We start from the raw sequence: 26134 nt of genomic DNA, 5'->3' as shown, positions 1-26134 counted from the left end.
GAATACACAAACTTCAACCTCACTAAGCAGGAGTACTACCAAATGACCTAAGCCAACGCTAAGACAGATCAAGAAGGACCTTGGCTTTATTCCCAATCTATGCTAACATCAGCCAGCAGGAGGCTGGGTAATTACTACAAATTGTCTTGGGCATCTCCATAACACAGGAGTAAAAAGAATTCACAGCTGGATTGCTGTCTCTGAATGATATGCAGTCATTTCTGTTGTGAAGTGCATGTGGACCCAGATGCCCTCCACATTAAATATCTACAGGGACTCAATGACTAGATCTGCACCATAAATGGATGCTTGACCTAAAGACAGCATGGTGATGATCGGTGAAATTGTGTACAGCAAATCAGTATCTTCAATGAGAAATTAACAAACTGCAAGATGGGCGGAGGGACAGGACAATCAGACTTCAGATTCTTCGATACACTTTGTTCATTACAAAATAATTTTGCCAAACATCATGAAGCTGGTGAATTGTCCACCACGTTCATTCCATGATGATGTTTTGCACAGAGAACCTCATGACACACACAAAATATGCTTTTGAAAAAATGCCTAAGTTGGGCTTCCTTTTTAAATGAATTATCAAGAAACTTTTTTTTAGCATTCACTCTATCTTGCGCTTAATTTATTCAAATGTTGCACTTTCACTCTATATAAAATATAGGATACATTATGTAATACTCGGTGGGAGAAATACAACAATTTTCTCAAAATATTCTGATGTATTCCTCAAGCAAATGAGGCTGATCTTTTGAATAGCTCACTTGATTCATTTAAGATGATACGTAATTTAGGTGTTAAAATAAAGGAGCCAGTTTTAACAATATAACTGACATTTAACATTATGAATAGCAGTCATTGCATGAAGACCACATGTTTGTATGCCCCAAAATAAATGGGTTGACATTTAACAATGTGAATATAATATAATACATGATGATGGACACATGCCTATATTTCCAACAATATAATATATACCTTCACAATGCTTTGACGCTATGATGAAGCAGCAGCTCACTCACCTGTCTGTAGCGTAACAAGTGACTTGTAGTCCTAGAGTTTAGCAGTGCAGTCAGGACTTGCTTTAAAGAGATTTGAAGTTCCTTGCCTAGTGCCAGCCGCCATTCTGCAGGATGTTGCTCTGTACAATTTATACACGTGTATGCCACACTTTCTGGAAGATTTGACAAGATCTCATACATCTCATCTGAAAGAAGGTAAAAGCAAAAGTGAACATATTATGGCTGGGAAGCCATTATTTTCTGAGTTTGATGCAATGGTCTTTATGAAAACATATTTTTCATGGTAATGATTTTAATCTCTCTCTGTACACAAGAACACAGCAGTGTGAGGGAATGGGTACAATATACTGAAGTTACCCACAGTGCTACAAAGTGGGGGCTTTGCTGCGCTAACTTGAATGGGGTGGCATGGTGGCACAATGCCAGGGAAACGGGTTCAATACCTGGCTTGGGTTATAGTCTGTGTAGAGTTTGCATGTTCTCCATGACTGTGTGGGTTTCCTCTGGGTGCTCCAGTTTCCTCCCACAGTCCAAAGATGTGCAGGTTAGGTGTGCTGGCCATGCTTAATTGCCCCTTCGTGTTGGGAGGACTAGCCAGGGTAAATGCATAGATGGGGTTGTGCGGATAGGGTCTGGGTGGGATTGTAATTGGTGCAGACTCAATGGGCCAAACGGCCTCCTTCTGCCCTGTGGAATTTTATGATCCATGATCGGGCAGTACGAAAGCACAGTGATTAGCACTGCTGCTTCACAGCTCCAGGGACCTGGGTTTGATTCCCAGCTTGGGTCTCTGTCTGTGTGGAGTCTGCACATTCTCCTTGTGTCTGCATGGGTTTCCTCTGGATGCTCCGGTTTCCTCCCACAGTCCAAGGATGTGCGGGTTAGGTTGATTGGCCGTGGTAAATCATCCCTTAGTGTCCTGAGATGTGTAGGTTAGAGGGATTAGTGGGTAAATGTGTGGGAATATGGGGTTGGGACCTGGGTGGGATTGTGGTCGGTGCAGACTCAATGGGCCAGATGCCTCTTTCTGCACTGTAGGTTTTCTATGATCTATGAAGTAGACTCTATTCAATCAGATCCATCATGTATTACAAATGCGAGGCAGGGAAAATCAGCTGGACTGTCACAATGGACAAGTCCCTGAATCTTGTTACACATGGCTTGTGCCTTGGAGGCCTAAGGAGTCGAGGGATGGGAAAGCCACTCACAAAAAAAGGGAAAGTTCTCATTAGAATAATAATGCTGCAGAGCAGAAAGGAATAGGGTGAGGTGGATCACATGCATTGCAAGTTGAATGCAAGCCCAGCATCTATTCAATTCTGACAAGTACTCACTAAACGGGTTCCTGTGCATGTACCATCCACCAATGCCACAGAATTCACTTTTTCAGGCTATAAAATGTGAATGGTCTGTTCATCCAAGGAAGGTTATACTGTCCACTACAATATTGAAATTAACAACCAAATTATTCCAATCTGTTCATCTACAATCAAGGCTGACGGGCTCACGATGAGCATCCAATGGCAAAATCGTTGATGGGTAGAACCACCCTCCCAAAACAAACAAGTGACATCTGTGAAACCTCCCCCCCCCCACCCCGTAATAATCATCATAGCTTCGTAAGCTGAGCTCTGATGAAAATTTGAAACACAACCATTATCTTCTTCGCCTTGAGAGAAAATCAGCTCTAAATATTTGAAGAAGAAATTCTATCCAGGGACAGGAGGTCATTCAGCTCCTCAAGCCTGTTCCAGCATTCACGTAGATCATTGCTGATCTGTATCATAACTCCATCGATCAGTTCTGGATCCATAGTCCTTACCCAACAAGAATAGGCAATGCATTGCACAGAATGAAGAACAGAAAAGTGGACAGAGAGAGTTAGAACCAAGAAACATGCACAAATCTACACTGGGGCATAATCCCATGCAACTAATCCTGATTAAGTATAAATTACATGACTTCTGAATTTAAAAACTTATTCCCTTTGAAAGTGTAATTTTTTTAAAGAGTAAAGAGCTGTTAGACCCCAGCAAAAGCTGACATCTTCAGGATAAGAGTAAAACAAATTGGACAGCAATGAGAAAGCAAGTACGAAATATTTATTTGAAAGATTGTTTATGTTAGAATAAAAATATTAGGGATTGTAACCTTAAACGGGCCAGATTTTAGGCAGGTTAGGGTCACATGAATAACAAGCTAAACAGGAATTCAAGAGGTTTATGATAAGTGGCAGATTATGCATTTATACTTTAGGTAATTAAGCTAGATGGCCTGTACAAACAAAATGAGAACCAAGCAACAACATGTCAGCCAGCATCTCCTTAATGGACTGTCAGATTTCAAATGCAAAACATATCCTGCATTTAAAAATACCTGACAAGCTTTCACACTTTGCATGAACCCAACGATCACATTTTCCACACTGCATCATCTTGCTCTCATAATCGTCATCATCGTAACACTTGTCACACAGCGGGCAGAAGTTACCTAAAAATAAACAACAATTTACATCAACACAGCTGGTGGCCTTTCACAGCGTTCTTGATCACCTCAGCACTGTTGACACATGTTTTGTATATAATTTTATTAAAGTGGGCTGATACTCTACTCCCCAATCTACTTTGATACATACAAATGCAGTACAGCATACATAACAGAGGCTAATCAGCCAGGTGAACAGGTTGCTGCACAAGCCACTGACTGACTGAGGCCAAACACAATAACTACAATGTGGATTTTCATGGGCAAATTTAAAATCCCTAAATAAGCTCCATGTAATTAAATCCAAATTTGATTTATTTATTATACAGGCAAGTCTGTGGACCTGTGAATAGTGCTACACAGTTTCACCATGAACAGGATAGACTTAGTGTTCTCCCGCCATACCCATTCTGCTTTTCTGCTCCTGTAATGCTCGCCACAGTTATCTCCTGATGAACAACAATTCTTATAATAGTGACATTATAATCACATAACAGTTTAACCAATGCACAACACAATAACACAAGCTGATGCCAATTTAATAGAAGTCAACAAAAGCCTCCTAATTGCTCAAATGGTTTAGACAATGAATATCTGCCTTAAGCAATTGGCCCAGGAGGGTCTCAATCCTTACTCTCTGCAGTTAGCTCATTAGACATAGTGGCACAACAAGTGGTTACAACACATCTAGACTAGCAGGGGCCTGGAGGTGTTTTATTTGCTATCCATCCCATCCTAATGTGGACTGCAGCAGTTCAAGAAGGTAGCTCATCACTACCTTCTCAAGGCCAATCAACAATGCCTGCATCCCATGAACAAATAAATAAATCCCCGCCATCCCAACACAAGACTGATTCACTGGGAAGGGTAGGATCAGACATACCCACGATTCCTCTACCCTGCAATAGTCTAGCTAGCTCACAAGGATGTACTTCAGAGGCCATATTAGGATCTGGTCAGACCCTATTTGGAGTACTGCGAGCAGTTTTGGGCCCCGTAAAGGAAGGATTTGCTGGTTTGGAAAGGGTCCAGAGGAGGTTCACAAGAAGGACCCCTGGAATGAAGATTTTGTCGTATGAGGAACGGTTTGAGAACTCTGGGTCTGTACTCGTTGGAATTTAGAAGGATGAGGGGGAATCTTATTGAAACTTATAGGGTACTGAGAGGCCTGGATAAAGTGGACATGGAGAGGATGTTTCCACTCGTAGGGAAAACCTAGAACCAGAGGGCACAACCTCAGGCTGACGGGATGATCCTTTAAAACAGAGATGAAGAGGAATTTCTTCAGCCAAAAAATGGTGAATCTGTGGAACTCTTTGCCGCAGGCTGTGGAGGCCAGGTCATTGAGTGTCTTTAAGACAGAGGTAGATATGTTCTCGATTAATAAGGGGATCAGAGGTTATGGGGAAAAGGCAGGAGAATGGGGATGAAATACACATCAGCCATGATTGAATGGCAGAGCAGACTCAATGGGCCAAGTGGCCTAATTCTGCTCCAATGTCTTATGGTCTTATTGATATCCACATATGGGCAAAGGATAGAAAAATGAACAGCACCCACTGAACCAGACCCCAGAAACGAATCAACAAGGAGGGAAGGAGAAGGGAAGAGTTCATGCCTGCATGGAATTCCATAGCCAATACTTATGCCTCCAATGGAAGACTCTCGCAAACTGCTGGATCTCTTTCTCTGGCAGGTAGAAATTTGAATGCTGAACACCGGTTATGTGAGGATATATCATGTTATGGGTACTATCTGGTATCCATTACGATGTCACCAAGTTTCTCCTGTCATCTGAAAATCAACTTCAGGACTCATATGTCTTATTACACTACTTGTCACCTGCACATTTATCTATATAGCTCATTTTTAATACGAGGTATTTCCTATCCATTTCTTGTGAAATTTTGCGACATTAAAAAAAATTAAAAAACAAAGAGGTAATGTACAGGACTATTTATTGCATTTAATTGGGTATAGCTGGTTTGCATTAACTTGGGATTCACCTGAGTCTTATAAATAGCAACAAGAAGGAAGGGGGGGTTGGAGTTTAGGAATAAATCCTTATCAAGAGTGTTAAAGTTGGATTCCCTTTCTTGCTATTTTTCACCACCAAACTTTCTACCCTGAATGATACAAGAACCAGAATGCCTGTGAACACTGCCCAACAGACTTTCTAACCATATTGTTAAAAAGACCATGATCAGCATTTTACAGTCCTTCACCCCCAGCGGGATATTATAGTTCCACTGAACTGGTGATTTAAATGGCTCACTGCACCCATCAGGAAAGACATGCCATAAAATCTGGGCCCATGGTTCTAACCTGAATGAAAATTAAAGTCAGCCTTAAATTGACAGCCTTGAAAGGGTACAGCTTCACACAGGAACAGAATTATATATTGTGCATTACAAAGTACATCATCCCTATCCTCATGAAATAACATATCATCTGACTTACTGTGAGCAATTATATATTTTTAAAATCTGCACTTCACAGTTTAAGACATTTCCTGAACCCCTTAATTGCTGCCTTGTAATCACTCCTAGGTACCAATTACGCTATGAACAAAATACATCTGTGTACTTACCTTTATCAAAGAGCTTTGCACATTCATGGCATAAAGAAAAATCATGAGACCACTGTGCATCCCAGCCCTTTCCTGGCGTTGTGGCTCCACAACTCTTGCATCGTACACACTTTGTACAGATCTACAGCACAGGAGATCTTCATTAGAATACGTTAAGGTGGCTTCAAGTTAGAACAGGAAATCAAAGACAGTCCAGCCACCACCTTAAAGTAACATAAATAGGCTGATGTTTCAGACGCTAATTTCATCAGATGTCATTCTATCCTGATGAAATATGCAAATCAAAATGTTGGTTCATCTTTCAAATCCTGATCAGCTTGTTGTGCATTTTAAACATTTTCTATTTTCAGTTCAGATTTCTAGTTTTCACATAGGCCTTGCTTCCAGGTAGAAATGCTGATTATTCATTTTTTTAGGCCCAAATTCAATCATTTTCCAGAAGTCAAATGGACAGTTTAAGTATACCCTTTTACCACCTGATAATTTTAAGACTTCTCTGGGACTTGGAGACTCAGTCTGCATCACAGCTGCCCTTGCCACTACCTGCAAGTGTGAATAGTTTGCATCTTCCTCCCTGTAAAACAATCTGGACTTTTAATCTTTAACAGCCGTCACCCAGACATGTTGTCAGGCAAACTTCAGTACAGGTCATTTGACCTCCTTCATTTTATCCAAAATTAAAGGCACAATCTCAAAATGTAACAAAAACCTCATAATTGTAATAAATATATACATATAGTTATATTCACGGTAAATGATGGATGAGGTAGCCTGTCTCTCTTCCTGTGCGCAGTCCAACAATGGAGGACTCTTTCAGAGGGATTAGGCCAATTTTAACTCATTTAAAATCCATTTACTGATTCTCAGCCTCTATCAATAAACAGGCTAGATGTAAAAGATGAAAATACCTGGTTCTTTACCTAAGAAAGACAGGCAGGCATATTCAGAATTAATAAGTTGCTTCACCCTTTTACCTCATTTCTTCAGTGAAAACATCACCTACATTTGCCCCGAATCCCCAAAGCAAATCAGGGGGCTCACCCTGAGTGCTTATTATTGAGAAGCATAGTGCATGAACCAATGTGTTGCTTCACCATGCTGGCGTTGGTGTAGATTTGGTCCTGTCCATGTATTAGGAGGAAACTTATTGACAGTTGCAAAGGAAAATTTGGCCTCAACTTGCTCCTGTATAGACAACCCCTCCAAAGCAGGAACAGCACAATGCCAAATCTGCAAACATGGGAAAAGCATAGCTGAGACCTTTTCCCCTCACAAAGGAACAGGAATGCAGAGATTTAAAGATCTCAATAAGTATTTCTCCACTAGCAGCCTATATTATTCTTACAGTACATATTCTGTAATGAAGTAGTTCAAAAATAGCTGAATTCTGAAAATCTGAAACAAAAACAGAAATACCAGAAATGATGAGCTCAGTTCTGATGAAAGGTCATCAGCTTGAAACGGTAACCATTTCTCTCTCCACAGATACTGTCAGACCGACTAAACAGTTCCTAAATGTTCTGTTTTAACAATTACACTATTATTGATATAACAATGTGTATTTGACTAACATTTTTTGTAATATTGTCCAATAGTCACTTTATTTTATTCAATATGCTGATTTTTTCCATTAGTAGTTCTCCAATGACAGGAAGAATGCTCTTAAAAGGGTGCAGGGGTGATCAACAGAGATGCTATTAGTTTTTTTATTCATTCATGGGACATGGGCGCTGCTGGCTGGCCCGCATATATAAAGGCTGGCACGACGGTTAGCATAGCTGTCTCGCAACACCAGGGACCTTGGTTTGATTCCCATTTGGGTCACTTGCTTGTGAGTTTCTATGTTTTCCCCATGTCGGCGTGGGTTTCCTCCGGACGTTCCAGTTTCCTCCCACAGTCTGAAAGACATGCTGGAAGGGTGGACTGGCCATGCTAAATTCTCCCTCAGTGTATCTGAACAGGCACCGGAGTGCAGTGACTAGGGAATTTTCACAGTAACTTCATTGCAGTGTTAATATAAGCCTACTTGTGACACTAATAAACAATAAAAAAAATTACTGCCCATCCTAGTTACCCGAGGGCAGTTGAGTCAACCACATTGCTCTGGCTCTGGAATCACATGTAGGCCAGATCAGGGAAGAACAGAAGATTCCCTTCCCAATAGGACATTACTGAACCAGATGGGCTTTTTTTGACAGTCGACAATAATTTCAAGGTCATCAGTAGATTTTTAATTCCTGATTTTTTTTATTGAATTCAAATTCAACCATTTGACGTAGCAGGATTCAAATCTGGGTCTCCTGATCATTAGTTGAATTTCTGTATTAGTAATCTACTGATAATACCACCAGGCCATTGCCTCCTTTTAATATGTGGAATTTAAGCATAAGAAAACAAAGCCTTACCCAGACTTTCTTTTTCTTGGTTGGTTTCGTTGGGTAGTTTGGTCCCAGGCACTCTGGGTGATAGCTATTTCGGCACTTGCCACACTCAAGAAGCTGCTGTGGAGAAGAAAATGTTTTAAGAAATTGCCTTTTACTGAAACTATGATGACCAGTCTTCAACAGATCACTGAGATTTTTTTCCCCTTCCTTGGGGAAATTCTCCTGAACACAATTCCAATTTCAATCCTGTCTTAACCTGTACAATGCAGAGTTCACTCTGGAGTTTATCAAAAGTAATTCAAAGAACAGAAAAAGCTTATGTTACACTAAGTCCTTCAGCCTATGAAAGAACAGACAACTAAGCTTAAAGTGCACACCTTTAATCAGAACTGACAGGGGGCAAAAGGATGAACCCTTTAGCAGACTGATCAAAACAAAAAAATGAGGAAAACAGATAAACATGAAGAATCCAACTAAATTACTGTTTTTTAAATAAAATCCATCTGGTGGTGGCAGTGTATTCATGCAGTGCATTTTGGAGCATTAGGATATAAATCATTCCATCATACGCATGTGCCATTCCTCCACACCAGCTCCGGATCCTCAACTGGGCTACAACAGAGGGACAAGGAGCAGGGCAGAAGCACCTCCCCAAGTGAACAGAAAAATCCTAGCACCTGACACCTTTAAATCTCACCTCATTAGCAGCTGCATTACTGACCCCAGCTACATAGATAATTCATTTGTTCCTTCCAAACAGTGGACATTCAAGGCCAGTAAAAAATAAACAGGTAACTTAAAAAGGAAAGAAAATGTATGAATTTTATAAAATAGCATATACTAACTTTGAAAGCCTGCTTTCCTTTCACTGTTAATCTGACAGCTTTAAACACTCCAAAATATGGAGTTGGAAAGAGATGAAAATTCATCTTTACAAAGAAATATAAGCAACAACCAGGAGCAGACAGAAATGACTGTTAGTACTCCCAGAAGTACAGTAACATCAAACTCTAGCGGGAGTTAATCCACTCTGCAGACATATAACTCCTGCTATAAAACTCTCAGGGGAGAGAGAGGAACACAGGTGAAGATCTGAGGTTGGATCTGAAGTTTATTTCTTCCTGCCTTGAGTTTATTGTTTAAATAAGAATTCTATGAAAAACTATCCCCAAGACACGTGTATTTCTCTCTTGCTATTCACTGACATGTACATGGGATTAGAAAAAGGAAAAACGTATGTGGATTACATCAGACAGCAACAAGAATCCTGCCAGCCATATACTTTAGTTGTGGTCAATTCCGCTCATATCACATTATTGTTGGATCAGGCCCAAATATAAATTTTGCACCAGTGTTGAGTGCAAACCCAACTGCCCATCTGAAATATTCATGCACAGCTTACTATCAAGTACCATTACCTTTGAAGATTTATTCTGTCGACAACAGACATGGCAGAACTTGCAGCGTCGACAACACCAGTTCTCCCACTGCTCCTCCAGGGGTCGCTCATTCTCCTCCAGGCAGAAGAGGTGGAAAGGTTCACAGCACACCTGACAGTAAACAAACTGCGAACAAAAATGCAAAGGGAAACAAATTGGCAAACTATACACTCTTGAAAGAGTAATAATTGTTCCCTTGTGTCTGTCAAATTTGTAACGGTGTCACAATCCCTAATGCACACGTGGCCAAATGTATTGTGTATACAAACTCTTATTTCTATCTTCCTATCCCTCAGGGCTACTCATAGACATGTTGGAAATGTTTTGGAGCCAGTCCATTGGCAGTAGGGAAGGTCCTGTATGTCTGATCAGCACATGTGGGGGAAAAAGTTCAAGCCTCATGATTAGTCAGCATCCAAGCAAAATTCACTTTCCACATCACAATTCAGACCATTGCAAAGTGCCCACGAATACCAAACCCTCTCCCAGACAGTAACATCACCAGAAGCTTGTGTGCAGAACTTCAACCACAGAGTTGATCATTTTGCTGCAACAGGATCAACGCAACATGCATTAGGTTTTGAGACGTCACTGATGCTTCATCACAATTTTTTCCTGGTTTTCCAATGCTCCCAGTAACTTCTAGAATCAAATTCTGCTCTTACATTCAAACATGCCTACAAGCTCAATGTGGGGCAGAGTTTAAGTTACTTTATTGAGTAAGCTTTGAACAGAATCCTCTAAATCGCAAAAGTATTGTGCTGTCCTTAAACAAAGGGATTTGTTTCCCCAAATGCAACAAGCAACTTGCTATTAAATGGAGGTCAACCTGATCTTGAGCAAGGGCAAGATCTCAAGAGCAAAACCATACCTCGACATGTCCACTGCTGGCACAGAGGAAGCAGACCACCCTGGGAGTGATGGGTACAGAGGTAAGGATGCTAAGTCCACCCATCTCCCACACATTTTCCACATCGCAGTCCTCCTGTCAAGATCAATAGAACAATATCAGAAGGCAAACAAACAGCAAAATGCAGTTTATCTCAGGGGTGAGTAGCTTCAGTTGCAGCTTGAAGGTATTAACTTATATTTGCTAACTTCAGCAGTCCCTTCTGAGTATCAAATGCACTCAACAGCTTTTTGAATCCGTTGTTTCTTATAGTATATCTACTGGGAATATCACATCATTACAAACAGCCTCTCCAACAGGAGACTATTGTTCATGCTCTGCAGCAGGTTTGATCACACACAAAGCCTAATGTGATGCCATGCGATCAGGAGGAACTAATTTGCAAGTTGAGAAGAACATCATACTTTCAAGTGGATAACATTTTGCAACAGGCAAGGCCTGCTCTTTTCCAATCAGCGAGGACTTTCTTAGAAGGAGGAATTTATCACAATGAGCTACCTTAACTTTGCCAGAAGCATCACAGGGACCTCGGGGTCCTTGTGCATGAGTCGCAAAAACCCAGCTTGCAGGTGCAGCAGGTGGTCAGGAAGGCGAATGGGATGCTGGCCTTCACAGCGAGGGGGATTGAATATAAAAGTAGGGAGGTCTTGCTGCGGCTATATAGGGCATTGGTGAGGCCGCAGCTGGAGTACTGTGTGCAGTTTTGGTCGCCGCACTTACGCAAGGATATTTTGGCCTTGGAGGGAGTGCAGAGGAGGTTTACTAGGCTGATGCTGGAGTTGAGGGGGTTGAGCTATGAGGAGAGGTTGAATAAACTAGGCTTGTACTCGTTAGAGTTTAGAAGAATGAGGGGAGATCTCATTGAGACATATAAGATGATGAATGGGATGGATAGGATAGAGGTGGAGAGACTCTTCCTGCTCAGAAAGGACAGTAGGACTAGGGGGCACAGCCTCAAGATAAAGGGGGGGCGGTTCAGAACGGAGTTGAGGAAGAACTTCTTCACTCAAAGGGTGGTGAATCTCTGGAATTCTCTGCCCGTTGAAGTGGTGGAGGCTGCCTCGCTAAATGTTTTTAAGACGCGGGTTGATGGGTTTTTGATAAGAGAGGGGGTTAAGGGTTATGGGGAGAGGGCGGGAATGTGGAACTGAGCCACGACAGATCAGCCATGGTCTTATTGAATGGCGGGGCAGGCTCGAAGGGCCAGATGGCCTACTCCTGCTCCTATTTCTTATGTTCTTATGTTTATGTTCTTATCAGATAAAATTGCTTTAATGTAAGTTCTGCCAAACGTCCACTGAAGTAACACTGGTGGCTGGTGAGAATATCCAAAAATCTGGTGATTTTATTTTATTTCTTACTTTTGGGACAAATACAGATATGAGTTCACAATGCACCTCCACATCAGCCTTCAGAGAGATAGGTTCAGTTTATGTTAAAGCCTTGGGCTTGGGTAGGCAGCACATGGATGAATAAAAAATTCCTAGAGTCAGTTTGAGAACTAACCTAGCTATGGATCAGAAGTAGTCAGGAAGGAGTGGGAACGAGAGGTAGAATAAAAAAATGAAGAGAATGTCAACTCTTTAAAGTTCCATTAACCCCCTTACAGGAATGGAATGCCAGTGCATAATTGCCTACCTGAATCTGAGAAAAGAATGGTGCTCTAAACGGATGACTAAAAATGGTTTAACTCATTTGCTTTCACTCTGTCCAGCCCTGGCAACATTCTGTGCTCTTTACCTTAGCTTCACAGCAAGGGTTTTCCAGCTTGCCCATGCCGTGTTTTCTGGCGGTGGAGGCAGCTCACCATTGGCCATCGGCGGGATCTTCCAATCACACCAATGTCTACAGCTGTTTGATTGGCGCGCCCGTACCACCGCGGTGAGGTCACCTTCAAAAATCCCACCCAGAGTGCATAAAATAGAACCAGAAGGAAAGCACGGCCTGAAAGTTCTGGCCACTCGTGTCCCGCCACCGCTGCAAGTGTGGACATTGAATTTGGCGCTCAGCCAAAACTCCCATTCACTTCAGCGGGACCAGAGAATCCCACTGATATGAACAGCCAGAAAATTCTGGCCGACATGTCTACCCATGAGGAATGAGAAGTGGTCAGCAGCGGGTGGGAGATAAGTTAAAGATACTTCAATTACAGCCTCCCTTTCTTAGGGCTCATATTTCCTGTAGTTTGTGCAACAAATCAGGAGCCCAAGCATTTATCTTTCTACCTTGAAATCCACTCTGATCCTGTGGACTCCATCTGCCAATGGTTTTTGTTTCCCACAACTGACATTTGTGAATGGGGTGAGCAGGTTCAGAGTACTGGGTTCCAACTTGCTGACAGCAATCACTTTATCCTAAAACCAAGAAACATGAAATCAATAAGGCAATTGTTGAAATGTACTTGTCAAAAATTATACAAACAGGGCCTGTTCATGCAACTCTTTTCCAAAATCAAATTTCTAAATGAGTGTGCAATATTTAGGATTAACTTCCACAAGCATACAACTTCTGTTGCAACGTTGCAACATTATGGGTCACCCTACAAGATATTTTATTGTCCAGCAAATTAAATCAGACCTCTTCATTTTTCTCCCCACTCCTGGTCAATTTTCCCTGTCCTGGCAAGAGATGTGAGACCACCCGCACAGGTTCAGCACCTCAAACCAACTAACTCAAGATGGATTAGGAATTATGCTATCGAGTTTGTCGTCTGCATAGCTCAGTTTTACAATATACAGCACATCTAAGGGAGCAACTATGACATAAACATAATTGTTGGGATGGGTGTGTGGACACTAAGCAAAGAGAACCTATATTTGTAATACTGCACTAGACCCAGGAAGAACCGTACAAAGTTTTTGTTCATAGTTCGGCAGTCAGTAGGTGATTGTTTTAGAATAAATATTGGGATAAAAACTTTCATGGTCATAAGAACAGAATATCCACCTGAATATACATCCTCTAGACAATTCAGACCTGATAACTGTCCGTGCATTATGTTCCACTTGTGCCTATTGTCTACCACAGTAGTTTAGGTGAGGTCAGGAGCTTCAGAGTTGATGAGCTATGGGTATGTAACTTCATATCCTACAAGCGACAAGCTGTTCAGTGCATTTAACCCAGTACCACTGAATGTTAAGACTGGGAACTTTCCTCAAGATTGATGGTGTGTAGCCTATGGCAATTTACTGTTCCAAGTGTCTCTGCTCTACTCACAGGCTGTTCTGCAATAGGATTTAACCAAAGTTAGTTTCAGTTCAGTTATGCGCTCTAAAAAAGGAGAGAAATCCCAGTATTATTTAAATAGATATAATTGCCATATGGTTTTATATTTCCTTTCTCTTCCAATAGATAATGCATAGTCTCCAAATGCTAAATTGTCAGAGGCATGAATTAAACGGGTATGGGGAACTGCAAGCACAAACCCACATAGCGTCAGTAGATGATGCAGTTTTTCACAATGTTCAACAGGGAAGTCGTCAAGCAAAACACTGAATGACTAGTGGCTCTCATGCAAAATAAATAATTAGTGGATCATACTGCTTTTCGAAACTGCAACAGTCTTTAGGACTGAACAGTACCCACCAACTAGGTACACTGCCACTTGTCAGCAGTGTTTATGGCCTGGCATCAGCTCACCACCATTACTTAATCTTATTAGGTAGTGTGCATCTCAGTAATCACAAATCTGTAACCAACATGGTAGAATCCACCTCCATGCATCAGACAAGGCACAAACCCAAGGATAATTGCCATGCCAATACAGAAGGGGAATGATCAGGATTTTATGCCTCAAAGTCAAACTAGCCAACAGCCAGTCGCAGAGGTGGTGGATCAGCGATAGATTTTACTGTGTAATCATTCACATTCCCTGGAAAACTAAACTTTAGACCTCTCGATACCATACCAGTGTTTCTGTACATGGGTGTCCTAATCTCAGTCTCAGTACTGGGGATGACAACAAGCAGAGACTGGGACGGGGTTGGTGAAAATCAGCGCTAGTCCCATCAACTGGTCAGAAAGCATCACTGGCAAAGAACTAGAAAAGCATCACACCTTATCATTCAAGGGATTATGGGCTGCATTAAAGTCTAAAGGGAAAAAGCATTTACTCTTTGTTTAATGAGAGAGGAAACAAAAAGGGGTCTATAAAATGAATATGAGAAATAATTCTGGTACTTACAGTAGCTTTACACCTGGCAAAAGAATAATCGCAGTTTAATAACTCATCTCTCCCTGTCTTCTAGTCTTTTTCCTGTGTCTCACTTATTTACATCCTTCTTTCTTTCTCTCTCCACTCTGCATATCTATCTCAGTTGATATTTCATCACTTCTCTGCCGTTTGTCTTTCTTATTCCTCTGATGTGTCCCTTGTTCTCATCTTTCTTCTGACTCAGTTTTCTTCTCTTAACCTCCTTGCTTTGATTCTGCTCTTTTTCAGTCCTCCCTGAATAAAAACTTCGCATGAAGCAGCCTGGCAGTCTAATGAGGTTTTGTACGAACATGCTGCACCAGTCAAGTGGTAGGACAAGTGTTCATGCCTATCATCTCACACACACACACAGTCCCTGATGTCACCTGAGCCAAGGTGGTGGAGACACTAATCCTAAGGGAAGGTTGGAAGGTCGGAGAGCAAGTCAACCTGAGCCATATTTGCTTGCAGCCTGTCACTGCGGCACTGGTAGGCATCTGTAACAAACCTGTCCTGACAGAAAGATGCATCATAAAAGGAAGAACATTATTTTAAAATTTACGTGTCAATTCTTTGGAATTACCCTGCCCCATTTTTCTTGTTAATTGATTTGTGGGTATAACAAAGAGCAGCCCAGGAATAAGTCTCTTCAACCGTACCAAACCACTGTAGGAAAAACATGTTAGTATTATGTTTACTGATTGGGAAGATGTAAAAGTATTTATAGCACCCTGTTCCTTTAATAATAAACTCAAACCTCAGGAGCTCAGGCAGGAGAGACTGTGGACATATCAGTTATCTCTTACTCATACTGTTACCTTAAATAGACGTGGATTACACAAATGTTTTGGGTGTCCCTGCCTCTGAAACTGGAATGTGCAGAAACCGGACTTGAAAAGCACAATTCAATCCAGAGCATAAATTGCATTCAGTAACTCTGTACCTGACTTCAGAACATTGAATCCCCATCAAATGAACAAGGAGTCACTGAAGGCCTTATGGCACAATCCTTTCCACCACATATATATATTTTTTTTAGGCCATCTCTGTGCCCTGCACCTGAAAAGTCTTCAGCATTTTTCCAGTAATGAAAGAAAGACAAGGTTTAACTCAACAGGAGAATCAGAAGGGCTGGCTTTTCAGTCTGCCAAAATTAATTATATTACAGAATAAATTTTATGAAACCTCTGATAGGCCACTGGGAGAGAATATTGAGAAATTCTAGGCATAGTCTCCATAGTCTCCCACCTGTTATTCAAAGAAAAACCATGATGAGAAACCCTGCAATTTTTTGTTATGCTACTCCAGTGGGCAAGCCTTGGTCCTGGGTGAGCATATTTGTAAAAATAGCCCTTACAAAGAAGTCACCTAACACTGCATTACACTCCAAAGCTGGCCTCAGCTGTCCGCATCGGTATAGGTACTTAATAGCGCAGTACTAAAACATACAGACCCAGTCAGTGCTGTGTCAACTGGCTTCAGCTAGGACATAAGTTGGGAGTGATACAACGTGCCTCACTACTGTCAAGCTACACAAGTGGAAAGAAAATCAATCAGATCTTGGCTGTGATGATCCCTATACTAAAACAGTGAACGACACTCACTGTCTGGGACTAAAATGCACATTTATTAATGTAACAAAGCCTGCCAGCCCAGTGGAACTGTACCTGCATGAGTCAGCAGAGATAATTTCCCTTTCAAAACATAGGTTTCCTACTTGAAACAAAAAAAATCACAACACTGAAACTAGACACTCTTCACTCCCAGATTCTGCAACATGAGATGGGCTAAGGAAGGCACCAGGAAGAGGCCAATGCTTTCCCTCAAGTGTCCACAGAATCACAGAAACTTAACAGCACAGAAAGAGGCCACTTGGCCCATCGAATCTGCACCCACCAAAAAACAAGCCACACAGCCGAATTCCATTTTCCAACATTTGGTCCATAGCCCTGCAGGTTACAGCACTTGACGTGCAAATCCAGACACCATTTAAATGAGTTGATGCCTTTTGCCTCTACCACCCTTTCAGGCAGTGAGTTCCATATAGTAGTTCTTCCCCCCCCCAACATCTCTTCTCTAATCTTTCTATCAATCACTTTAAATCTATCCCCAAGCCACTGACGACTCTGCTGTAGTACTGGGTGAAACTCCAAGGAGAATTAACAACTGGCTTCACATGAAATTATCTATACAGTCATCATTGAACAATACTAATATCTAAGTGTCTTCCTTAGTCAGGGACCTGAGTGTAGCAGGCCTAGAACTTAATTTTTTTAAAAATGGGGTGGAAATGAGAATTTAGAAGGGATATGGGTGGGTAGCTGAATAGGTTTTACAATTTTAGGTTCTTGAGTCAAAATTTTGCAAAACAAGGGCACACTGGAAATGCAGGTGTACAGTTTGGGCATACCTGACTTGTAGACCTGCTAGGTTACGTGTATTAACTTTAACAAACAGAAAATTGTGAGGCCACAAATATGGCACAATATACTCTCAACACATGATACTCTACACTGAAAACTTGAAATTGTGAAATCTAACCAAGGAAAGGTAGAACAGAAGAGACACTTTTAGGCTTGACACGAAGGGAAGTTCTAGGATACCTGTTGTGCAGTTAATCTGACACAGAACAGCACGATAGAAAGAATACCTGATGTCTGCAGCCTACAGAAACATCTTGGGAAAATGCAATCAGAAGATTAAAAACCGTGGCGTGATCCTTAATGTCACCAGAATGATAATTACCCAGGATAACACACATACACCAAAATGTGCTGGAGTTGTCCTTTAAGTAAGGCAGAATTAAAAAGCTAGGATGAAAGTTTAAATCTCACCTTTTCTTTCGGCTTTTTAGTTTTTAACTGAATATTGAAACGAGCAGGGGCTTTCTTCTGCTTGTTCAGCTCTAGTGCTGGGGAAACAAAGATCTTTATTAAGCGACAAACCAAGATGAACCTTTCACTGACAACAGGTTCAAATTGCATGAGGTATTTTTTTTCCCCTAAATGCTTCAAATTCAGTAACATTTGTTACCTAGCAGAAGATACAACAGCCCTTTTTTGGTCTAAAAATGGACAAGGGTTTTGTGGTACCTTTAACAAAAGACATCATGGAGCACTTTTAGTAAAGACAGTGTATAACTGAGTCATAGAGATCAGATGGTCACAGGTTCAACTCCCAGTTTGTGCTGATGTCAGCCAGTGCAGCATTTGGGACTCTACAAATGCTCTCAGTACTCCAGGAAAGGGATGGAAATCACACAATGCTCCTGGCTGTCATTCAGTTACCATCCAGATACAACATGTGATATCAGCTGAAGTCAGGCCTAAGCTGTGATGCCCCCAAGAAGTGAACAGCCTGCCATGATTATCAAATGTGGGAAAGTGCCATTTGGATAGGATGCCAAATTAGTACCTGTAGAATTGTGCACAGGAGGAGGAGAGAGAGAAGAAAACAGACATCATATGTTTCAGGTGGTAGTGTACAAGCTCACTGTACCATTGATAGGTGGTAAGTGCGTATGTACATCTATTTCCTGGTGTGGCAGATGATGGTGTTAAGAAGGTGGGGAGGTAGGAGGTGGAGGTAGAAATAAAGCTAAGAAACCCCACAGCACCATCAAAGGGGACATGAGATGAAGACTGGGAAAAGATTGCCTGCCTGCTCTCTTGGATGTTACTTAAGAACCCCCTAACAAGAGGTAAAGGAAATAAAATAAATAATTGGAAGATGCATCATATATTTCAGGTGCTAGACACTAAACTGGCTGTGAAACAATGCAAACCCAATTCTAAGTTTTACCTTGAACTCAATAAAGTTAAAGCTTAAAGTTTATTTATTAGTCACAAGTAGGCTTACATTAACACTACAATGAAGTTACTGTGAAAATCCCCTAGTCACCACACTCCTGGTGCCTGTTCAGGTACACTGAGGGAGAATTTAGCATGGCCAATGCACATAACCAGCACATCTTTGGACTGTGGGAGGAAACCGGAGCACCCGGAGGAAACCCATGCAGACACAGGGAGAATGTGCAAACTCCACACGGACAGTGACCCAAGCCAGGAATCAAACCTGGGTCTCTGGCACTGTGAGGCCATAGTGTTAACCACTGTGCCATCGTGCTGCCTCTAATAACGGGAGCAGCACAGTTATAGCAATGCAAGATAACCTGGCCCTGGTTTGAGCGAACAAAGTGCTGAAAGTCAGAAAATTTTTGTAATAACCTCAGCTGTGTCCTATAAGGCACTACGCAGTTCCTGCATGGCATGCAAACATTCCTTGAAGCTTAGCAAAAAAGGATGACCACAGGTTGGGTCACCTCATAATAGCATTATTTAAATTAACAATATGCATCACACACACACACACACACACACACCCCCCCCCCCCCCCCCCACCACCACACAGCAAATTCACTGAGTCAAAACACGAAAAGACAGAAGGCACAAAAAAAACAGAGGAAGTATCTTGCTGTCAGACAAATGATGTGGCATGGTGGGGGGATTCTTCAGAGGAAACAGCAAAGAAATGCAGTTTAAACAAATCTTCAATTACAATGCAAAACTTTTAAGGACTTTTCCAGCACTTTTACATCAGAATGGTGCTCTCCAATTCCCATCATAATAGTTCCTGTTTACCTTGTGGAGCGCCTTTATCACTGATAGCAAACCAACTACAACTACTGGAAGGGGAACAAGTGAAAGGGAAGAAAACATTTTGTTGGGATGAAAACCTTGAAATAATGTCGTGCAACATTAACAATTGCATTTATTTCAAATCAGTCCATGCCTTCTTAAAATGATGGACAGAGTAACTTTACACCAAAATGTTACTCTTACTACAGAGCTTAGGCTTACAGCAGTATTGTGTATGATATAGTGCATGTCAAATTTGATTACCTGAATCTGTTTGCGGTGGCTGTTTTTTCTTTGGATCACTCAACCCAGGTTTGACTGATTCTTTCTTTAGTTGCAGAGGTGCTGGCTGCTGAGACAGGCTGGGGTCAGATGGTTGAGGGGTTTGTTTGCTAGGTTTCCGGACAGGTGAAACTATAGCTGCCTGTTGCCGGGCTTCAGAAGGCGGTGAGGAGCTGCCTTCCTCAATCTGCTGGTCACTGTGTTGATGAGGAACCTGGTTTACTTTCTGGGTGTGCTCTTGTCCTTGTGAACCAGTCTGGGGAGAGCTTTTATGGCTGGAATCAGGATGCTGTTTTACTGCTGGCACTTCTTTCTTCTCTTGTACTTTTGTTTTCTTTTCCTTTTTCTTTACTGAGGACCAAAGTTAAAATACATCAGTCAAATAATAAACAGGATACAATCCTCATCAAACTTAATCCAGTTACCTCTTTTCTCTCTCGAAGGCAGTGAGTCCATGACAGAATTCTAAATCACCAAAACATGCCTTTGCCACTTTGCTCAAGTGGCCATTCTTCGGACTGAGTAGGCTACTATATATGGGGGACCTTCAGTCCCAATTATCAACTCTATCCTCATAGAGCTTCCATTAATTTTCAATTTCCAGGTGTGCTCTTCAGACTGTGATAAGGAAACAATGTTTTATTTACCCCAGGGAACATAAGCTGCTAAATCAACGCAGTGTGGGTTCCATATGGCTCAGTACTACAGAGCTCAACCATGAGCATTCAAATGGTCTGTGGATAGGCATATGGATAGCATTGGAATAGTTTAGGTTAGAGGGTCATTAGATTGGTTCCACTGGTTGGCACAACATCGAGGGCCGAAGGGCCTGTACTGCGCTGTAATGTTCTATGTTCTGTGAACCAACAGGGGAGGGGAGGGGGGGTTATCACAAAACTCTTATTGCTACATTCGCATTTTGTACAGGTGCATCAGAAGATCTTTCATTCAATCCAAACACACAAATATCTGTTTAATTTCAAGTGCTTCCTGCGTTAAAAAATATCCACCCCCGCCCAAAGATGCAATACTATGTACAAAGCCACATGGATTAAAATCTAATTGGCTGCAGTTTCTTTTTAAAACCAATGAAGTTTAGGACCTGACAGATATAAAATGGGAAGAATTAACTTCACAGTACCTACTTAAATATTCTTTGCACAACCTCAAACACTAAGAAATTATTTATAAGAAATATAAAATTTTATGGGTACTGGGGAAATCACTAGGTGAACATTAACAGTACCATTTAGCAGGGGACTAGGAGGATAGTGTCTATAATAAGAAGAAAATTACAAAGGAAGGCAGGTTCAGAGGAAACAAAACTGGTTTTTACCTGTCACACAAATATACTTTATCTCTCAGTAAATCTTCATTTTTATAAATCAGCAACAAATAAGATGGCTCCTACCCTATTAGTAAAAATTTCACAGGGCATATTAAACACACATAAAAATTCTGTTTGGGAAAGTTTTTGTTAAAGGCTTGAATACCATAACAACAGTCACTGCTCTTCACAGCAAAGCAGGTAAAGCACTTTGGCAAGTTCGGACAAGTGTTCTAAAAAACTACATGTGTAAGTCTGGATTTTCTATCTAGGTAGCAAGTGCAACTTTGTAAAATTTACAGATTGTGAAGTGCAGAAGCGGAACCAATTGCAAATTAACAAGCGCAGAGCAATGTTAATAGGAATACTGACAGCACTTACCTTTAACTGGTTTCGGAGGAGGTGCTTTAGAAGGCATCCATTGGAGATTCTGACATTTCCGCATCCTTCACGAGAAGATAGCAAGTTGTTACAGGTATAGTAGAAATGGGAAAATAGATTAAAAAGGAATAAAAATTACAGCATGCACATTCCAGTTTCAGGCACTGTACCTTAAACAATTTAACACAATAGTTCCAATGTTGAGATATTTAGCTCAATACAAAATGTCTTAATTGGAAAGACTTCAGAGGAGAACCACTCAGAAAATCAAGAGCACCGTAAACCACATGCACTGACTTCTATGCCCAATTCTCTCAATATCAAGGTTCATATGTAAAAATATACAAAAGACTCACGATATAACATTTTCTAGGAGGGATGACATTTCCAGTGGATCTAAATCCAGCCAGGAATTAGAATAAAAACCCCTTATCTCTACTAAATTGTTAAAGGTCTTACACAAAGTGCACTTAAGAGACTCTAATACTAAGGAGACGCTAATACTCAAGAGGGTCTCTAATATCCAAAAGGACTTGGAGTTTGAATGCCAAGCTCCTCTAGAGTTTAGACTTCATTATCTATCCACAGTTCAAGAAATATACCTGGGGAGTGAAACACAAATCTGGGTGCTTCAGCAGAATACTGCATGATGAAAGCAATGGCGTTTTTTGTGCTAACTGCCCTTCCTTTCATGAAGATATCTAACTCTTGCTGGGATATGGAACCATGGGGACCAGCTGTCCTCTTGTAATTCGTTCAACTAGCCATTCTAACAAGGCTGGACAATTGTTGCCAGAGTATTCAATTTTAAGTAAAGCCTAATCTTGTGCTAAATCAAATGTCCATGTGCATTTTTTTTAACTAAGTTCACTAAATAGAGATCAACAACAGGGATCCCTTTCAGTTCTTACTCCAACCTAGCCCAGTATATCAGCTCAAATTGTAGCATTCTATCTGTTTTCTTCAATTAGATCAGCTGTCCTAACAAACTAGTGATTAAATTTTGAACCTGGCCAGTCTTGGGGCTGCAGCATGAGCTACATTTGTAACCTATAATAAACCAAACTAAATAATTCTCTACCAGTTACTACTGAATTCCCTATCCAATACCAGCACTACATAAATCATGGGGTAAACATTAAGCATGTATGTTAAGATAAACATTAAATGTTAAGATGAACATTAATGCTTAAGATAGACATTCAAGATCCCAGGACACTCTTTGAAGGGCAAGAAATTCTTCTTGCGTTCTTGCCAATATTCATCCCAAAATCAATTCAAAACTGGTCATTCAGCTTATGTGCATTTGTGAAACATGCTGCACACAAAGCAGCTGCTATGTTCATCTACGTTAACAAATGCCTACACTTTGAGAAGTTTTCTTAATGGTGCACTTTCACATGTTGCTCTACGATATGATAAGACACTGTCATAATACAAGCAGGTCAAAAATATAAACAGATTTCTTGTTGTAAAACAGTTGATTATGAAGCTCTACTCACTTGCAGCATTGCTTCTTCACATTTCGACCACCAAACTTGGGTTTGTCCAAGCAGTTTGTACACTGGCCGCAATCATCTGGTACCTGACAGCCTGAACACTGCCCACACCGACGTGACCTCCTCCCTTTCCGAACGATAGGCTCCTGTGGGACCTTGTGCTTGGCGACTGGTTTGATTATTGGTGCGGGTGGTTCAGCATCCTCTGACCCAGCTACAGATGATTTATCTGCAATGCATAGAGAAACAATTTCATATTGGATGTTATCTTAGGTAGGAGAGATTACATTCTAACTCAGTGACATCTAGTGTAGCAAAGCCCTCCACAAATATAAACACATTCCCAGCAACACTCCCAGGAAACATGCATTCTATTTTCCAAAAAGGAATATTAACCATCTAAAGAGAAAGAGCCCCGCTACTTCATGCGACTTTTAAGTCGACAGATCAAATAATACTGAAATAATGTCAGACAAAGAATTCTTAATACATCATGTTTCTAACCCAGTATATTGAAACAAACAGACAGAATTTTGATATCATTGATGCCTTCATGGTTTTAGATTCTTTAGCCCCCATTTTAAAAGTATAATCTAAGATACCAGCTCCGTGTCAATCTAACCCACTATTACACACATGGAAAACCAAAGGTCAAATGTGAACTCCTGCGTTCTTCTTGGGCCTCTATAAGTTCTGATTTTACAAAATTTTACTCTGATATGGATAGCATACCAAAAAATTAATGGACAGAATATTGCAGGGAGCTCTACTTAAAATTCTGGTATGCTCTCCATTGGTGAGGTTCCCTACTAGGCAAGTACTTACATAAAACCAGTCAGAGGAGCAACATTCTCCAGGAAGATATGGCTCCAATAGAAGGGCCATAAATGGGTCATTCCAGTTGGCAAACTGTAAGTGTCTCAATTACTTTCGTCCTACATCAATGGCATAGATGAAAGGAATGACTGTGTTGCAATCAAACTTATTGATGGTACAAAGATAAGTAGGGAAAGCAAGTTATGAGGAAGATACAAAAAGATTCTGCAAAGGGATATAGGTAAGTTAAGTGAGAGAGCAAGAATTGACAAATGAAGTATAACGTGGGAAAATGTGAGGTTGCCCACTTAGGCAGGAATAGAAAATCTGAAGATTATTTAAATTTGAACATTAGACAAAAAGTTAGCATGCAGGTCTAGCAAGTAACTAGGAAGACAAATGCAACATTGGCCTTTATTGCAAAGAGGATGGAGTATTAAAGTAGGAAACATATCAGCATATGAATCAGAACCGGGAACAGTTTTTCAGCTCCTCAAGCCTGCTCCCCCAACTCCATGTTCTCACCTATCCCTGATATCCTTTGAAACCTTTATCAGACAAGAACCTATCTACTTCCGTCTTACACGTGCATTGGAAACAGTTTAGAAAAGCTGCACTCAGCTGACTCCTGGGAAGAAAGGGTTCATCTTTTAATGAATAGTTGAAGAAATTGGACTTACACTCAATGGATTTTAGAAAAGTGGGCAACAACATTCTTTTCTTTTTCTTTCAGGGGATTTTGGTATTATTTGCTGCCCATCCCTAGCTGCCCTCAAACTGAATAGCTTATCAGGTCATTCCAGGGGTAATTATACGTCAACCACATTGCTGTGGGTCTGGAGTCACATGTCGGCCAGACCAAGTGAAGAGGATAGATTTTCTTCCATAAAGGACAAAAGTCAATGTTAGATGTCATGGTCACCACTACAAAGACTAGCTTTATAGTCCACATTTATTATTTGAATTTAAATTTACATGCCATGGTGGGTTTTTTTAAAAATCTATTAGGGCATCAAGGGTTGTGGACAGCAGGCAGGAAAGTGAAGTTAATGCCACAATGAGATCGGCCATGATCTCACTGAGCGGTGGAGTTGATTAAAGTGCCTACATTTGTTCCTATTTCTTATGATCTCATGAACGTTGCACTGTGTAATAATCTTATCCAGTCTTTGTCACCATCACCCTTAATTTACAACATGTTCAGTGGCTGCAATGTACAGGTCAGCCTTGAAGTCTTTTGACTACCAGCCTGATTGGAGCCATCTGATTTTAAAATGCCCACTGCTCATTCCCTATTGGACGAACCTCTACTCGCCTAATAAGGGAGTTTGTATTCTATGAGGCCCACTGGTAGATCTACTGGTGATCCCTCGTGATCATTATTGTGACATTAGTGTACCTTTAAGGGATTTTTTTTAAAATCATGTTCTCTACAGCTCTGACAGCCTCAGCTTTTCTCATTGTTGCTGGGCTGTCTACTAGAAGTCCTTTTATTGCTACTTCAATGGCTTAAATGGGGTTTTGTTTATTTTTACTATGGTCCTAAGGTACTTTCGGGGATTAGTTTTATGACCCTGTTGTTAGGAGGAAAACTGGTTGGCAGATTATGTGTTTTGAACAGTTTTTTTTTCTCCTTCCTGGTGAATTTAAGGTTTCATTTCTGTTTGGCTGCTGGTTTCAGTTTAGTTTAGAAGACAGTGACCATCAGACTGGAAAACAGTGCTTCTCTCTTTCTCCTGGTATTACAGAGTATGCTGTTAGTTGGAAGTAAGGTTCCTGACCTTCCTGGAGTGGAAAATCTGCTATTGGTGATTAACTTGCCTTGAGTCTCTCTCTCCCTGGTATTTTGGAAACTGTTCTGGTTTCAAGCTATACCCAAAGGGCTGCTTGAAGTTACAAGGCTGGGAAGTCGGAGTTTCAATTCTCCGCGTAAAGGACTATGTTTCAGTATCATGTGAGCATTAGTCCTTACTGTGTTAAACCTGTGGAAAGGCTTTTACCTATGGGAAGTTTTGTTTGACTAGAACATTTGTAGATATATTTTTTAAGGATTATGCAATACCATGATTGTTTTTTGTTTGTAATTGACAAAATTTATTGCTTTTTTTTCTATATATGTTAACTGTATTCTTAAATAAACTTTGTTTGATAAAAGC

The 26134-nt window shown here is 40.9% G+C and overlaps 1 protein-coding gene across 3 annotated transcripts in view; it reads right to left on the bottom strand.

The window, feature by feature from the left end:
- kmt2a (lysine (K)-specific methyltransferase 2A) overlaps positions 1-26134 on the bottom strand; it is a 153789-nt gene that overhangs the window by 55614 nt on the left and 72041 nt on the right. For 2 of the 3 annotated variants that reach the window (XM_080214813.1, XM_080214815.1), the window contains exons 5-15: positions 23166-23391; positions 21664-21728; positions 19938-20306; positions 17871-17947; positions 13070-13198; positions 10806-10919; positions 9914-10060; positions 8517-8612; positions 6112-6232; positions 3414-3527; positions 1038-1222 (exon numbers count right to left, since the gene is read on the bottom strand). In XM_080214813.1, coding sequence (XP_080070939.1) covers positions 1038-1222; positions 3414-3527; positions 6112-6232; positions 8517-8612; positions 9914-10060; positions 10806-10919; positions 13070-13198; positions 17871-17947; positions 19938-20306; positions 21664-21728; positions 23166-23391 — 1643 coding nt within the window. The remainder of the gene's footprint in view (positions 1-1037; positions 1223-3413; positions 3528-6111; positions 6233-8516; positions 8613-9913; positions 10061-10805; positions 10920-13069; positions 13199-17870; positions 17948-19937; positions 20307-21663; positions 21729-23165; positions 23392-26134) is intronic. The other variant, XM_080214814.1, reaches the window with a different exon arrangement.

The sequence above is a fragment of the Carcharhinus amblyrhynchos genome, chromosome 29 (assembly GCF_965287045.1).
Source record: "Carcharhinus amblyrhynchos chromosome 29, sCarAmb.v2.hapA, whole genome shotgun sequence".
Taxonomy (NCBI): domain Eukaryota; kingdom Metazoa; phylum Chordata; class Chondrichthyes; order Carcharhiniformes; family Carcharhinidae; genus Carcharhinus; species Carcharhinus amblyrhynchos.
Note: the sequence above shows the minus strand (reverse complement) of the source record. Positions and strands in the feature narration are given on the sequence as shown.